This window comes from Lepisosteus oculatus, chromosome 7 (genome assembly GCF_040954835.1).
Source record: "Lepisosteus oculatus isolate fLepOcu1 chromosome 7, fLepOcu1.hap2, whole genome shotgun sequence".
NCBI lineage: Eukaryota > Metazoa > Chordata > Actinopteri > Semionotiformes > Lepisosteidae > Lepisosteus > Lepisosteus oculatus.
Genome location: NC_090702.1, coordinates 36,641,185 through 36,658,136, shown reverse-complemented (window position 1 = coordinate 36,658,136; position 16,952 = coordinate 36,641,185). Strand labels below are relative to the sequence as shown.

Below are 16,952 nucleotides of genomic sequence, written 5' to 3'. Positions count from 1 at the left end.
AATTGCAAAAATGGTTGAAATGAATTACAAATTATGCAATGCTGTTTAATTAATCAAACAATGATGTGGTTTACTGCCTTATCAAGCCTTATGATATATTTTTGTTTGTGCTTCTTGGTAGTTAATGTCCAGTCTACAACAAAATCCATACAGATTGAACAAAGAGAAAGCAATAACCTCCTAGATGGTATTTTGAGCAAATACGACATTTTAAATATTGAACATAATCCAAGAATATTGGAGTAATAGGAATTTGTAGTGGTTGTCAAAAAAGTTACCCTGCATTTCTATTGTTCAGGACTTGGTGATGTTAAGGATTGAAGTCATGGTATTTATGAGCTGCAGTCATCATGCAGAAAATACCCTAATGTCTACAAACCTGAACTTTGACATCAGTTTTCTGATCATCTTTCTTTTTACGGCTTGAAATCACATTTTACTAAGTGTGTTGGGTAACCTTAATGTGTAACCTTAAAGTGTCTGGTTTCAATTTTTATTGTAGCAGATATTATCAAGAGCATGCAGAGCAGGTTTGAGTGGGGAAGCTTAATCAGCATGCAAGCTGCAAAAGAACAGGTTAATTCCATGCTAAAAAGTAGAAAGAAAAGACAGTGTTTTTCTAGGTTTTGTTTCACAGCCAAAATGTTGTTGTTAATTAATTCCTTACACTTATATAGCATTTTTCTTGACACTCCACTCAAAGCAATTTGCAGGTAATAGGGACTCCCCTCCACCACTACTTACGGTATGTGCCGCATACCTGGATGATGCGACGGCAGCCATAGTGCGCCAAAACACTCATCACACACCAGCTATTAGTGGGGAGGAGAACAGAGGGATGAAGCCAGTTCATGGGGATTATTAGGAGGCCATGATCAGTAAAGGCCAATGAGAAATTTGACAAGGACGCTGGGATAAAACTACTACTCTTTTTGAGAAACACCCTGGGATTCTTGATGACCACAAAGAGTCAGCACTTCCGTTTTATGTTACATCCAAAGGACCTAACCTTTTTACAATATACAGTAGTGTCCCTGTCAATATACTGGGGCATTAGGACCCACACAGACCACAGGGGGAGTGCACCCTGCTAGCCCCTCAAATACCTCTTTCAGCAGCAACCTTAGTTTTTTCTAAGGTTCAACTCAGTTGTAAATTTCAGCGTGATATGGCTGCTGGCAGTAGCACCATATATTGTTATGTTTCTTTTTACTTTTCAGTGTGGAATTTACCTCTGCTTGTTCTTTTATAACTAGGATTATTTTTTGTCTTTACTGCCAAACTGTAACCAGGGGGTCTTGTTGAAATCAGAGGAATTAAGGTGTTGCTATGATAGCACTACTTTATCCTTCGTAACTCAAAAATAATTAAGTAAACTGGAATCTGACAAATACTATAATTACCATATCTTATTTGTTCAGTGCAAGGAAGTTCATTGTTATCATCTCCTCTTGGAGTGAGGAATGCAGCTTTTGAGGAGGTGAGAGGTTATTGTGGTGTAGCTTTTGTCAAAATGTCATGAGAATGGTGTACCGTAGAGAAGTAGGGCTTATATATATAAGCCTTAAGTCTTTTTTTAAGATATTATCTGTGCTTTACTCACCACATGGTGCAAATATAGCATTATATAAACAGGATGTGCTCAGTGGTTTGGTCTTCAAGGTCATTTTGCAGAAATGTTTGGAAAACTAAAAGGTTAATAGTTTTGAAAAATGCATTCGAAACTAAGTTCTTTGTAATGAGACCTTTGTGAACATGTACAGGAAAGGTCTATGCGTTCACAGTTGTCAGCTTTTGGGAATCACATGTGACTACTAATGAATTCAACAAATATGCATTATAGTTCAGCGTACAATAATATAGATATATATATTAAAATGTTTAAGTACAAGATTTAACACATGTCCATGACAATGGATGGCATGTCATATTTAACTTCTTAACGGATTAAAAGTTGTTAATCTATGTAAGATCATTGCTGTCACCAAGAAAAAAAATGTTTAACATGTATCACTTAATTACATGATGATTATCGTATGTATTTATATGACATTATTACATAATAGTTCGAGGTAAAGTGCCACATCCAGTAATAGTGATTTATTTTGATAGAGCCTTTCTTGTTTATGGACGTTTGAGTGTCCTTATGCTTTTAATGGTTCTGTTGCTATGAATTTAAACATGCAAGATTTTCTTATGGCTAAATCCCAGTTGAATTTACTAATTCAGCATCTTTGGACATCCTCACAAACACTATAGTGAAAGGACTAGTTGAGCTGTATCAGTATCGTCATAGTTACAGTTGAGCTGTATGGTGCTGTGATTGCAAAATGTAATGTAGTTTCTTCATAAAATCAAATTATAATCACATAATAATGTTGGAAAGTTCAGGTGAACATGTAATAATCATAATGTTATTAGGTGAAGTTATTTTTTTTTCTTGGTGGCAGTGGTGCGCAACCATATTAGTCACACCAATTAAAGGACTGACACATTCTCTATACAGCCCTGTTTAGTTATTCTCATGCTGAATAATGTTAACTTTATTCCAAAGTAACCCCTTTCCACTACTGTACTCAGGTCTCTTTTCTCTTTCTACTGGACTTAAATTGAAATAAATTCAGGCCACATTCTAGTATTTTGAGAAGCTAAGTTATCTGTCTTCTTCTGAAACATCAGAGATGTATTTATCTGAATAATTAAATACTCCTTTTAATAATCTTTATTAGATGTCAGTTTATCTCCTAAACCATTTTATTTTCCGTGTGTAACTACACTAGCTAATGATGTCATCCTTAACTGACTAAATTAAAAATGACTTTTGTTGTAACTCTCCTGAAGATGCAGTCATTTTTCAGCCTTTTCAACTAATACAGTAGACTTAAAACACTTAGTATGATGAGTAATATAATGAGAACGATTCTTAAATTTTAAAAGACAAAAGAGAATATCAGAGCTAATAGATCTTTAAAATCTGTATTTTCATGATTAAGATGGTGAAACATGAATAAAGTCAAATGATTAATTTGACATTTTGTTTTGATGTTGCGTGTCTTCTGAAAACAAACTGTGATGTCACATTGTGACTCCAAAGGCACGTTCTCCTGTAACCATATTCAGTAATAATTAGCATGAATGGAAGTTTTTGCCCCAGGGTCTCAGCACTTTTTCTGACACTTTCTTAAATACAAAATATTAGGTGTTTTGTTTTAATGTGTTGGTCTAACCTACTGTATGTTGTTTTAGAATGTTAAGATACAAAAAGTTCTGATAACATTAACAGTACAGCTTTACACAACAGATTGGTGTTCCCAAGTGCTATATGCCATCTTTTTTTCAGCATGGACCCTTTGTTGGAAAATGTTTGCACTGGTTTGATTCTGTTTGGCAGGCTTTGCGGATGGCTTTTATTTGACAGCAAATGGTTCAAACACAAAACTTGTATGAACACAAACGTGCAATGTAAATACATTTGTTCTTAAATCTGTTACTTTGGTTCATTGACATTAAGATTACCAGTCAACAAAAACTACAAGAGCATGACGTGATATTTCACACCAGCCCTTTTTGAACTCTATGACATCTCTGGACTCTGAAATGGGAAAAATGGCAGATATAATGTTTGCCAAAGAGGATGTAGTTCAAATTTAAGTTTATTCATATTTTAAAATCGTTTTCAAAGATTTTGTCCCAAGACAAATTTTCTTTCTGCTGTTTACATTCTGTTCCTAATATAAGATGTTGTTTTTGTTCTTAGTAAATAGTAGGAAAGGGTTCTGTTTCTTCAAATACATTATCTGACATCATTTTTTGTTTTTTTGATATCATCTTAAGTAGTATCACATAACCCTTTGTACCTACTTTTCCCATCATATACTCTCAAAGGGATATGAGATATAGAATCATTTTTAATAACTGTCATGCTCTTGGCATTACTGATTTTTGTTGAGACTAACTTAGAAGTCACAATTTAGTATTTCTAAATCTATTATTCTAATTGATCATAATACAGAAAAAGAATACTCTCTGACTTTGTTGAAATGCTACATAAAAGAGTTGAATACAAACTTGTATTGCAAGTTTGCATTGTGCTTTGCATGAAATTAAAAACTAGTGGCAATGCATATTCTCAGAGACAAAAAAAATTAAAGTATTTGCGTAGCCTGTGTGCCAATTTAAAAGATTCTGTTTAGAAAGCAATGATCTATCAACAATTCTCTCTGCAACAAGGGATTGTGTTCACGTGTCTGCTGTTTCATTAAAAAACTATTTGGCTTTTAAATCGTTTAAAAACGTTAAGCTTTCTAGGTAATAATTATAGAGTTTACCACAACAATTAACCATTTCTTCTGTTGCATCGACCCACTACTGTGTGGCTTTTTTTTTTAATTTGCTAATTAGAATTCCTGGCTCTCTTTTGTTTTATAGGTTCAACCAGTTGCATCCAGAAGCAGTTTGGGAACCAATGCACCATGTGGGATCAATAGAGAAGAAGAAGGTGGGCGATCACACAGCACCAAAAAAGGCGCATTCCATGAAATCTTTAATTTAGCAGACACAGAACGCCCTCTGCCTGGTATGTAACTAATAAGAACTTTTTACTTAATCTCTCCTCTTATTTTCCCTTTCTTGTCTCATCACTCCATCAGACCTTATTGTCCTGAGACTGCAGCAGAATGTTGTGGACATGCAGTTGGGAAGGAATAGAAACACAGCAAATAATTTCTTAAATTTAAGTAACATGTTGGGAGAAACATTAAAATAGTCTTTCATTTGTCATCCCTTTATCAGAATTTTGGATGTTTTGCCTGCTGACCTAATAATTTTTGACTGAAATATGTCAAAAAAGATTAATTGATGGGCTTAATCCATTAAATATTATGTGTTTCTCATTGAAGTTCATTATTCTTTATTCAGTTCAATTCAGAGTACTTTGATCATCTCCAAAGGGCAATTTATGAGGTGGTAATTTAATTTAAAACATGTTAAATGGTTTATCTCATATTTTATTTAAATATGTGGTATGAGTAACTTAATTTTATTTTATTTACAGCTCAATTTGAATTTCACACACCTTGCTTTGTTTTACATTTGTTTCTCTGATGTTAGAACAAAGGAATACAATTTATAGTTTTTCCATAGCTACTGTATGAACATCTAGCATTCTACACTGACCCTTGGCTCATTGATTCCTAAAACTAAATACTACAATATAGTGATTCTAAAAAGTCTTCCACAGATAATCCATGCTGTTTCCACATTATGTGATTGTGTCACACACAGTTCTCTATTAAAACATTGCCATAACTGCATGGTGAAACCAGTCTTTGTGTACTTGTGGTCATTTTCTCATTAGCTGCTCAAATTAGCTCTCGTAGTCCCCAACCAATGTGTCGATAATATTTGTTTTATTTTGCTTTGTAAACATTTTGTTTGACTTTTTATCCTGTTGTCTCCTTTCATTATTAATTGAACAATTAAATTCAGCACTGTTCACAAAATTGGCCATAACTAACATGTTTGCATGATAGTGTATTTCTACCTTTCAGATGTGTTACAAACCATTAATTCGTCTCAATATGGGATTGCATTAGATTATCTGTAATATTAAAGAAAATTACCATATTTTAATATATTGTAGTTTTCCTATAATAAAGTCAGTTTTTGTTTTATATTTGAAAGCCTGTGAAAATGGTTGGCGTTGCTGCTTGATAAACAGAGACAGGAAGATGCCCACTGACTATATTCGGAATGGAGTGCTGTATGTAACAGAAAAGTAAGTAGAATTTCTATACAATTAGTACATTTTAGGATTAAATCTGTAAATGCTTAGCTTTTTCTGAGTGACCAGACTATACATAGCTAATTTAGTTCTGAAGAAAAAAATATCTCCACATAGCCATTATTGTATTGTTAATACATTTTAACAACATAAATTTGACTTTAACATAAAAGATTGTTAATTCATCACCAATTTGGAATGCTTTTAACACTACTTTTGTGGATTCCCATTGATGCTTCTTGTTCTTTGTTATTACCACTCTGTTTCACTAAGACTCCTGCTTTTCTACCCTGTAAGAGTAAGACTGTAGTCACACTACATTTGAAAGGTCAGCTGCTGGTATCTTCAGATCCTGACTCAGTAGTCACACTCCAGACACTCAGGGCTCAAATAGCTGCATTTCAGAGTTGGGAGAGTCAGTGACGGAAAACACACAGTACTGTATATCATTTATAGAAAGGTTTTTAAATATCTGAACCCTTGCCAGTGGGAAACTCCAGCTAAGCTGTCCCAGTAAAGTTAAGTCACAAATCCCTAGAGGGAATGTTAAAGAAATAATTCCTCCTTTTATTTTGTGTTATCTTGTTAGTGGTGTCATTATATTATTTGTAAAGGAACATTATAATCTCAAAAGTAACAGTAAAGAAATGATTTGATACAGTAGTAAGCAGACTGCCACACAAAAATCTAATGCGCCCTATTACATAGCAAACAAGGTACAATGTGAGATACACTATTAGGCAACTGCAGCACACCAGGTCTAGGAATACAGTTTGCTTGAACAGGAATCATGCTGCAGAAAAAGGGAGTTTGAACTGGTGATGACATTTCATAGGCTGGAAAGCTTATGGTTTTGCAGTGAGATGGAAATGGTTGAGGTTTTAAGCTAGAGATCTTAAGGTGGTTAGAGATTGTGCTGCAATCCTGTTCAAAGGTACTGTAGCTCGTTCTGACTGGACATGAGATTTAGGTGGTACAGAGAAATGGAAAGAGCAGTCCACAAAGGCAGGACTCTTGGATTGTTAGTGAGCAGAGACAATCAATTAAAAGTCCAAAGTAGAATTACCATAATGTCCATTGTTAAATTCTGTTCTGTATTGTTTATAATTTACAGTATTATACTCTTAATATTTAAGGTATGCAATAATACATTTTCATAGCTATTAGTATAGAAACTAAACTATGTTTATTGCTTATATGTACTCTTGTATATTTTAATATGCTTTCACTGTATACTGTATATGCAGTTATGTTTACATTGTTATGCATTCTCCATATTTAATTTGTTGTATTTTTAAGAAACTTGGTGTTTTTGACCTGTTTAGTATTGATCTAAGGTATTATGTATACTTATTTCTTTATGGAGTTTAATTTTTGTATTCATTTAATATTCAAATTGCATGCTTTCTACATCAGAATAAATGTTGAATAAATCCTGACTGATGATTTCATGGGCAGCAATCAGGAGTATCTTTTTGCCTTTCGGTCTTAATGTCAAAAGAACATTTTTGTGCAATATCCCCCATTTAACATACTTCCTTTGATTGTTTGATTTTCTTTTTCTAGTTATCTCTGTTTTGAAAGCTCCAAGTCAGGTTCATCGAAGAAAAATAAGGTGATAAAACTAAATGACATTACAGATATTCAAAAGGTACATTTAAGCTTCTTTTTGCATTTTATACATTATATATGGATGTTGTCTGTAGTGTTTTTAATTTATAATAGCATTTTCCACCTATTTGTACAGTGAAAAAAAAGAAACAATGTTATGTAATATTTAACTTTTTCTAAAGCACAATTTGTGTAAATTAAATTACGTGGGATTAAGAATTTTAAAGTATTAATGTTGTCATGATTTTTTTAAAACAGCCAATTTACAAAGATCTGTTATTTGTTTTGTTACTTGAGAAAGTAGTGACTATTTTTAGACCTTGAACCTAAATTTGTCCATTAATCAATGGACATATTTATTATTGAAAATATTTGAGTGATGGGTAAAGATGTAAGGACTGATAATGATGTGTTTTCATCTGAATACAAAAACACTGAAAGAAAATAAGTTTAAACAAATAAGGACTACCAGTCATGAAACATCAGATAATGACACATTATCAGTCATACTTTGAAAACATTTTTGTCTAATTTTCAAATTGCATTCTTTTTTTCATTCTAGTACAAAGTGCTGTCTGTTTTGCCAGGATCAGGAATGGGTATTTCAATAGCAACACCATCCACACAGAAGGTAACTGCTTCATACACTTATCCTACCCATGTTTATTGATTTTCATTTGTAATTACTTTTCAGAACCTTTGAGCATTTTTTTTGCTTGGTGGTTGTGTACTACAATGTGTAAATAAGGTAATATACATTCTGATTTATTGTGCCATGATTTCAGACATCATGTGTTAGATTGATAAGGGACTATGTATGATAATATTGGTCACATTTTGTTACTCTTAATAAAACAATGTCTGCAAAATAATTGTCTCTGAAGTTAAAAAAAACCAAGCAGATAATGGATCTGTGTTATAAATATAAAGTTTTAACGATAATATGTAATGTAATAAGTAGTTTTAAGCAAAAATGTTCCCTACTTGTGACAATATTTATAGAAAAAGAAGTAAAATATCATACAATTCACTTTTCAAAGGAACAAGTAGATGTTAATTCCATGCTAAAAAGAAAAACATATTTTGGCTGTTCAGCCTTCTTTATGTGCATGGGGTAATGAGACAGAAAGCAGAAATTATACAAGCTAGGTGAATACCATTTTCTGTTGGCATAAGAATTTATGTGCCAGATAGCATGTAATATAGACAATAATTTAATTTTGATTCTAGAGAATAAATATTTCCATTGCACTGTACGGTTATTGAAGGTGTAAGGGAGATGTGTGTACTGCCCAGATATAGTCACAAAGACTGAAAAGGTGGTAATTTTAGCAGGAATGTTTGATATCATTAAAGCAGCTGTAAATGACAAAGCTGTAAAAAACATTTTCCACACCATGTATACAACGTATTTAATACTTCATAAAGGATGTGGTCTAGTGATATGCTTTGCTAACATGTGGAGCATCCTGGAGATACCCCAAAGGTCACATGACAACACATTTTTAGATTTAAAAATAATTTTGGATTTTCACACCTCTCCAATTTCCTTTCATTAAGACACTCACACCTGCTCTGTGCCCATTTTCAAATACTTTGTTCTTTGTCCTTTTGTGCTTTTATATCCCTGCTACAGTACCTTTGTTACTCTCTCTCACTCCTGAAGAAGCTTCATTAGTTGAAACTTTGTATTATATCTTTCTACTTTTCAATGTGGGATTAACCTGTAATTGTTTGAAGTAATTACCTTCTCACTTCTTTTACATGTAATGTTATGGAAACGATTATTAAAATTAAACTGTACAATCACCATCATGGAAATAACATCCTAGGGAATAGTCAACATGGATTTAGCCTAGCCATCCTGTTGGAGTTATTGGTACAGGCATCAACAGTAATGGATACCCATGCAACATTTGATATGGTGTGTTTAAATTTACAGAAGGCTTTTTATGAAATTCCTCATAAAAGATAATCAAATTACAAATCTGGCATTTGGGGGACATGTGTGTTTGAACTAAGAATTAGTTAACAGAAAATAGTAAAAATAAGGAACTTTTACTGGGGTGATGCAATTAGTGGAGTACCACAGGGATCTGTACTAGAGACACTGCTCTCCTGTTTTTATATCAGTGATCCAGATTAGTAAACACTATAGAAGCTGCAAGTAAAATTCAAAACAAATGAGATAAAATAGCAAACTGGGCAAACACCTGACAGATGTTATTAAATGTAAACAAATGCTAAATATTTAGAATATTGTGCACAGCTATGTTCACCACATTATAGAAAAGATATACCTGCTCTGAAATCACTTCAGAAAAGAACAACCAGATTCTTTTTGGGTTTAAGAGCATGCCCTGCATTGATGGGCTGAAGGAATTGAATTTGAACAAAGAAGACTACAAAGAAATCTGACAAAAGTATTCAGATTACTCACAGGATTAACAAAGTCAAAGCTTTGACCTCTGCTTTTTTCAAGAAACAGCTGGATTAGGTCAATTAGATACTAGCTACCAAACTGGCTAGAAGGGTTTTATAGCCTTCTCTCATTTGCAACCATTCATATACTCTTATGAAATATGAGGTAAAGGGGTGGGTAAGGAGGACAAAATGAAAATATGAGAATGAGTAAAATAACATTTAAAAGACTCCACAATTGATAAGTATTTTTCAGCTTCTACTTATTAAAACAGTTCTTTTCGTTCAGGGTGAAATTAACCTGTACAAACGAATAGGATTTTTTTTGTAAAGCAGTTGCATGTGAAAAAATACTTTTACAAATTTGACTAATCCTTTCTTTTCTCATTTTCCTTTAGCCACTCGTGTTTGGTGCCATGATTCACAGAGATGAGGCCTTTGAGACAATTTTCACCCAGTACATGAAAATAATGTCATCAGCATCCAACAATGAAACCTAGCAGCCTGAGTGCAGAACATACTAATTTCCTCTGTGATTGTGGGAGGGGGCAGGATCTCCTTTGCCTGCTTTGCAATACTTTTTTTTCAGGTCGTGGAGATTTGTATTGTACAGATTGTGTATTTTGTACTTGCCTGTTTAATTTCTTCATTTTTAATTAACTGTAATTATCACTGCAAGCCTTGCACAGGAAGCACTTTTAGCATTTGTTTACAAGTGCTTTGAAAGTGTGAGAAAATAGAATTTAGGATTCACTTGGGCAAGACAAATTATAGCCTTTTTTAACTTGCATTTAAAATTGCAGTTTGTCAGCCATGCATATTTTGGAAACACTTTTGTTTGAGAACCTGGTATAGTTGGATACGAACAACAGATCAGCTTTTGTGAACCCAGTCATTTTAAAATATGTGACATATTTATTGCCTTTTCTTTTTGTATTAAAACATTTCACTCCATGATTATTGGAATGCCTTCTTTAATACCAAAAGATGAAAACATACCAATTGAAATGCTGATGATAATTCACAGCTTATTTTTTTTAATTATTGCAGTGGATCCTACTAATATTATTCAAATTATTTAACTGGAGACTTGAACCAAAGCAAATTTATTATTAACAACCAATATTCATTTTATTGCACTATTAAATGCCTAGAAACAGCTAGTTATTACAAATCAATCTTCATATATATATATTCCACTTTCTTAGCATGAATATATTACAATGGCACATTATTACGTATATTGTATAACTGATTTGTAGCACAATTCTTAAAATGTTTATACAATGTAATGATTTATGGAAAATTCCTAAACTAAAGTGTTACCAATATTTTATGGCTGAAAGGTCCAGATACTGACAATGCCTGTTGAATACAACGTATTTCAGATTGGTCCAACAATGTTTCAGAGTGCTTGCTTGATGAAATTAATTAGTCATCTTGACGTTTCTTTCATTGGGTGATTCTGTTTTCATCACACAATTCATACAAATAGCCAAAACTAAAGCAAAAATATTTGGTCATTTATATTATAACTGTCATTCAGTAGGTTGGAGGTGTCTGTTAATCTACAATTACATTACATATACAGTTCAAAATACGCTTTACTAGATTAGACCTTTCTGTTTAGTCAGGGTTTTACAGTACAGTAAGACAGAAACAGAAACTGCACACTCTGCAGTGCAACTACTGTATACGCCTTGTAGCATCTCTGCTTTAGAAGAGGTCCTTTAAGGTCATTTAAAAAGGTTCCCACTTTAAATTAGATAATACATATAATAAATGCCACAGCTAGAATATCAAAATGAGAAATACATTTATAGTACAACATTTCCTTGCACTACCACTATACTTGCTAACCTCTTGCACTGTACATAATGCCCATTTAATAAATTCATCATAGTGTCCCTTACAAACGTCAGAGGAAAAAGGTTTGACTTCATTTATGGGCAGTTACTGCTTTGCCATTCTGTATTAAAGCTGGTCTTTTTTTAAAGGAGGTTCTGACCTTTAGGACAAACATTGAACAGCTGACAGAGACATTAAACATTTATCAGTCCCATGCCAAAGCATTTACTGTGTCTTGCACTTTGTTTTAAAAGGCAGTTGTATTAATGGGTAGGTACTGTTGCACAGGTAACCACACTATTGACAGTTTCACATTGTCATTTACTGTATGTTTTGCTCAGTAGCTCAGGTGGTGGTCATTATGAATACCTTGGAAGAGCTCTCATGAAAAAAAAAACAATACGGGAACTCTCTTAAACAGTGATCAGATTCTTAGTGGTCCTGTATTCAGAATTGTGTGTTGAAAGCGTTTTTCCTTTTTTTTGCATCAAGAACAGGCCAGTTCAGTTCAGCAGTGCTTCACATATGAGCACTCTTTTAGAGTTTCATATAAATTGTGATCGTGCCATTTGCTTGTTTTCAGATTTTCAGTTTCAGAATTCCAATCACATTTGTATATATTACCAAAACAGCAAGTACATAAGTGAGTGCCCCCTTAACTTTTCAATGTATTCCCATTTTACTGGAGATCTTGCTAGCATACATCAAGGTGGTCTTCCAATTTTCTTGACTTGCGTTTGTGTGTCTCTGCAAAGGGAGTGAACACGGTAGCAGAAAGCATTGTCACATTCTAAACAATATGCCAAGTTTCGTTAGATCACCTTGCAAAAAATGTATGTTGTGATTTATTTACAAAAGCAAAAAGAAAAGATACTTATTAATGTGTTTATTCTAATCTGTAGATCCTAGGAAAAAAGACCTGTAGTCTAAATAAGGCTGTTCTGTTTAATGCTCATACCCAAAACCACTTAGCTGATACCACTAACCTTGAAACTGCCTTTGTATTCCCAGAATGCAAGCAGTGTAGAAGACCATACTAAAGAAGCACAGAATGTATTTTAAAAGGTATAGTTTTGCCAAATGCTAATTCTCATCTTTAGGTTACAGCTTGATTATGTTCTGCCTAAACTTAAATGTTTACAGAAGGTTTGTTTAAGCTCCACTGTTTGCAGCTTCTGTTACAGAAGTAAAGCTAGTTTGAATCCCATGAGTGGAACGGGGCATGATAACTGGCTATATATCTTTTTCTACTGAAACATCAGTGTGAATGTCAGTGTCCTTTCTGAATGGTCATAGACAATTCACAGGCCAATTTAAAAAAACATGTGTAACATGTTAACATGTGTGAACAGTGTAAATGAAAATGGTTTTACTGTAATTAAATATTTGCTTTTCTGACGTTTGTTTAATTCAGTCAAAGGTTCCTAGCAGTACTTTGTACAGCCATTAAGAAGACAGAATACATTATTAAAGGTATTAAGCCATACTAACGTCTGATAGTAGAACAGAATACGTGTAAGGCGATCTTGCATTATTTAAGGTTATTCTGAACTTTATATACTATATACTGAACTTTAATAATTTAATTGAAACATAGATAATGTCATGTGACATGAACACTTTCTTCTGCTGTTACGTTTTAAAACTCAAGATTTCTTGTTTTAACGAGACTGCAGTTCTGGTTTTTTTTAGGAAAAAAAGATTGCCATGACCATCCAGAAAGGTGCACAATATTGTTTTATAAATATGTGTAGTTCTTGGTGTTAACAAAGTATTAGTTCTATATGTGTGTAAATGTTGGCTATTTTCGTAATATTCCCGATCAGTATGAAAAATGAAAGATGACATTTCTTGAAGTCAATTTAAAAAGAGTTGTGAATACTTATTTGTAATCCATGTTGCCGGTGTCTGCAGACAAATGATGAAGCAGGAATTTATAAGAAATGTACAAAATTTCCCTGTAAAGTTTTTAAAGAGAATGATGTCTATTGTAAAAACTGTGTTGTACATTTTTTTAATTTAAGTAAATGAATTTAAACTACTAGTTGGTTGATTTCTTTTTTACTTGCTTCATACATTGTATATATTTTGGATTATAATTTCTTTATAGAATATTGAAATGTGAAACAGAAAAATGTATTTCATAGCCTGCTGTGATGATGCCTGGCAGGTTGATGAGAAGCAACCCTGAAGCTAGATTTTCCACAAAGCTTTTCTGTACAGCAGTTTTATTAAATCGAGAGATATTTTCCCTTACTGACAACTACTGTAGGTTTGATGTATATGCCATTGGCACATTGCGAGCAGTCTTTAAATGTGGGCAGCCTCAGTTACTGTATATTGAAAGGGTTCCATCAACCTTTGAGTCTCTTTGCTTGCAAGATATTAATCTTTTACTGTATACCCCCATAGGTATTTACTCTTTGCTAGTTTTTTTAATACCTTAGTATAGGGGTAAAAGTGAACATTCTTATCAATGTAAGGACTGTGACATTTTCTCATTTACTAAAAATGAACCTGTAAGGTACTGTACATCTAAAATAATAAGAGATCACACTGAAGTTTTCAAAAAGATGTACTAAAGTTCTCAATTTAGGACTGGCATACTTAGTTTGATCTGCATACTGGTGTATTTTTTATGTCACTTGTTATTCCAAAACATATTGAGAAGGAGAGTTACACTGCTTGGGATAACTTATCCTTTTGTATTTCTACACAAACATACAGGTAGGTTAATTACCTGCAGGTTTGTGTAAGTATGTAAAGTGTTCAATTATTTTCATAGAGAAAATTAAAGGATCTATAATTCCCAATGCACTGCTACTACTATAAGACAAAGCATAGGGTTACTGTCACATATGTATGAATATACACCATCAGAGGTCATACTTGGACACCTTTGTGGATAGTTCTTCATAATAAGGGAGACCCCAATGGAATATATGGTTCCTAGATCCATCATATGAACAGTAAATTTTCTTGGTTGAGAGTCATGTATGTAGGTGGTGTTTAGAAATAAATGTATGCCCATTTTGTGTCTAACAAACATCGCCGACTACAGAGAAGGTAAGATACAGCCTCGTATTTCCATAAGAAAAGGTGATGTTATCCATGTCTGCATAGTACTTTTTATGTCATACAATAGATTGCATTCCTGAACAAAGACAAATAAATTACAATTTCAGATGCAAATTCTAACATTTTTAAAATGGCACTGACGTTTTCTATTTTTTATGTACTCAAGAATGGAGGGCCTGTTATATCAGCCCTTCCCTGATCAAATTCGTTAGTTAAAACTCATGTCTTTGAAGGTATTATGAGGAAATAAGAAATTAAATGTCACTTCCTTTCCTGACTCATTACAATGTTTTTTGGTTATTAAGTTAGCATCAATTTGCTCTGTCTGGCTTTCTGGATATTATGACATTAATGTCAGTTGGATGAGATTGTTTTTAAAATAGTCCTTATGTGCAATTTACATTATGTAACATTATATTTTTAAACAATTGTAGATTAAATGTTGTTAAATGAAACTGTGTGCTAAGATCTGTCTTTTCCAGACACGTTTTCCAGACAAGGTATGTACATGAAAAAGCACTGATTGAATAGTTTTTCTGCCACAGCATATTACGCAATTTTTGGAATATTGTGCAATTTAAATGATGACCACATGGTGTCACTATTGGAAAAGATTAAGAAACACATTCAGATTACGATGTGGACATGACTACACATTAAATTTTTTCATGATTGCGTTTTCATTTTCAGCTATGCATAAAGGAATGCTACTGTACAGTATATTACAAGACTCATGTATTTAGATCATGAAATGAATTTAATTATGTAGTAATAGTAACTTGATTTCACATACAGTATGTGGAACTAGCTTTTAGTGAATGCTTTTAGTCTAATGATAGCATTCAGAATACGCGAATAAAATATTGAATCAACATAAGAGAAGCTCACAATCTATTAATTCAAAGGGTTTTTTTCTGTATTAAAATACTTTTTACAAAAGGGTATCCTCCCCAAAAAACCTAATTATTTTAGTTCACATTTTGTTATGCAGCTAGAAAATAAGCTTTTTTTATTTTGTAAAAGTTATCAGATTTTGTATTAAACTTTCTAATTTTATCAAATATATTGTGTATTTTTTAAAAAAAGCCTATATATAGTTATGTGAGCTGTGCAGCTCCCTTTGATACATTCATATGAAAATTAAGTAAATTCAAATTATAATTGTTTTTTCAGTACATCCTATATATTCACTGTTCTATAAAATGATCAAATGTGGCTCTCTAAATAAATAAATGTTTACTAATATGCAATTATAGAAATTGCTTTACATTGCTACCCAAGTACAAAAAAACTGAGCTTCAGTTTATTAATGTACACTATTGCTTATGGAATACAAAGGAAGGTGCAGTACAAATTAATTTTCAAATACTTGGAACATACTTCATCTTGTTATTTGACAGAATGCCAGTTTATGTGCTGGAAGAAGACAAACTTTGAGCAGTGCCTCTCATGAGTCCGAGTGCCACTCCACTTGTTCCTTAGAGTTAAAACCAAAGGTAGACACCTGTCAAAGTCAGTAGGGTGGAGAGTTAGGCAAATATTCTTTGTTTCATTTAAATGCTACATCTCGGCAGTTGTGTTTGGAGGTACTGAAGCTATCCTTTGCTGCCCTTAGAATTGAATTCTTAGTGAAATCTTAGAGAAATCAGTCACAGCACTCAATCATCTTTTGATTCATAAAAAGTGATGTATAAAGATAAGCCTGGACTCTGTATGTACAGTATGTAGGTACTGAAAGCCAGTTCCAAATGTATGATTTTTTCTGTATCCAAGAATACTCTATGGAGATCCATGTGGCAGATATGCCATAAGCATCTGCATAGCATCAGGTACAGGTTAGCCTTCATTAGACTTCAGATGTACAGTATAGTAAAGTGATGTAAACCTTAGCAAAACATGGTTATGATATCCTTTTTAGGATTCTGAATGGCAATTATAGTAAGAACGGAAGATACTGTGGTCTTATTTTGTAAAGATAATCATTGACTTTTCATTCAATTTGTTTCACAGAATGCCCTTTCCTGTAAATGCTTATTATAGAAATAAGATAATTAAGTTAATCACTTTTATTGGAACTATGGTAACTCACTATACATTCATCATGAAAACCTCTTTAAGGCTTTTCTTTAGAAGAACTAGAGAATCAACTACTGCCTTGTTCAAAATTAGTACAGATTCGGAAAGCTTTCCAGCCCTCCTGACTGGAACGTAC

At 33.0% G+C, this 16,952-nt stretch overlaps 1 protein-coding gene across 6 annotated transcripts in view; it reads left to right on the top strand.

The window, feature by feature from the left end:
- Positions 1 to 13,703, top strand: part of gramd4a (GRAM domain containing 4a) — a 75,392-nt gene extending 61,689 nt beyond the window's left edge. For all 6 annotated transcript variants that reach the window (XM_006633437.3, XM_069192456.1, XM_069192457.1 and 3 more), the window contains 5 exons: positions 4,429 to 4,576; positions 5,683 to 5,776; positions 7,349 to 7,433; positions 7,956 to 8,024; positions 10,213 to 13,703. In XM_006633437.3, the coding sequence (XP_006633500.3) occupies positions 4,429 to 4,576; positions 5,683 to 5,776; positions 7,349 to 7,433; positions 7,956 to 8,024; positions 10,213 to 10,314 (498 nt within the window). In that variant the 3' untranslated portion in view covers positions 10,315 to 13,703. The remainder of the gene's footprint in view (positions 1 to 4,428; positions 4,577 to 5,682; positions 5,777 to 7,348; positions 7,434 to 7,955; positions 8,025 to 10,212) is intronic.
- The last annotated feature ends 3,249 nt before the right edge of the window (positions 13,704 to 16,952 follow it).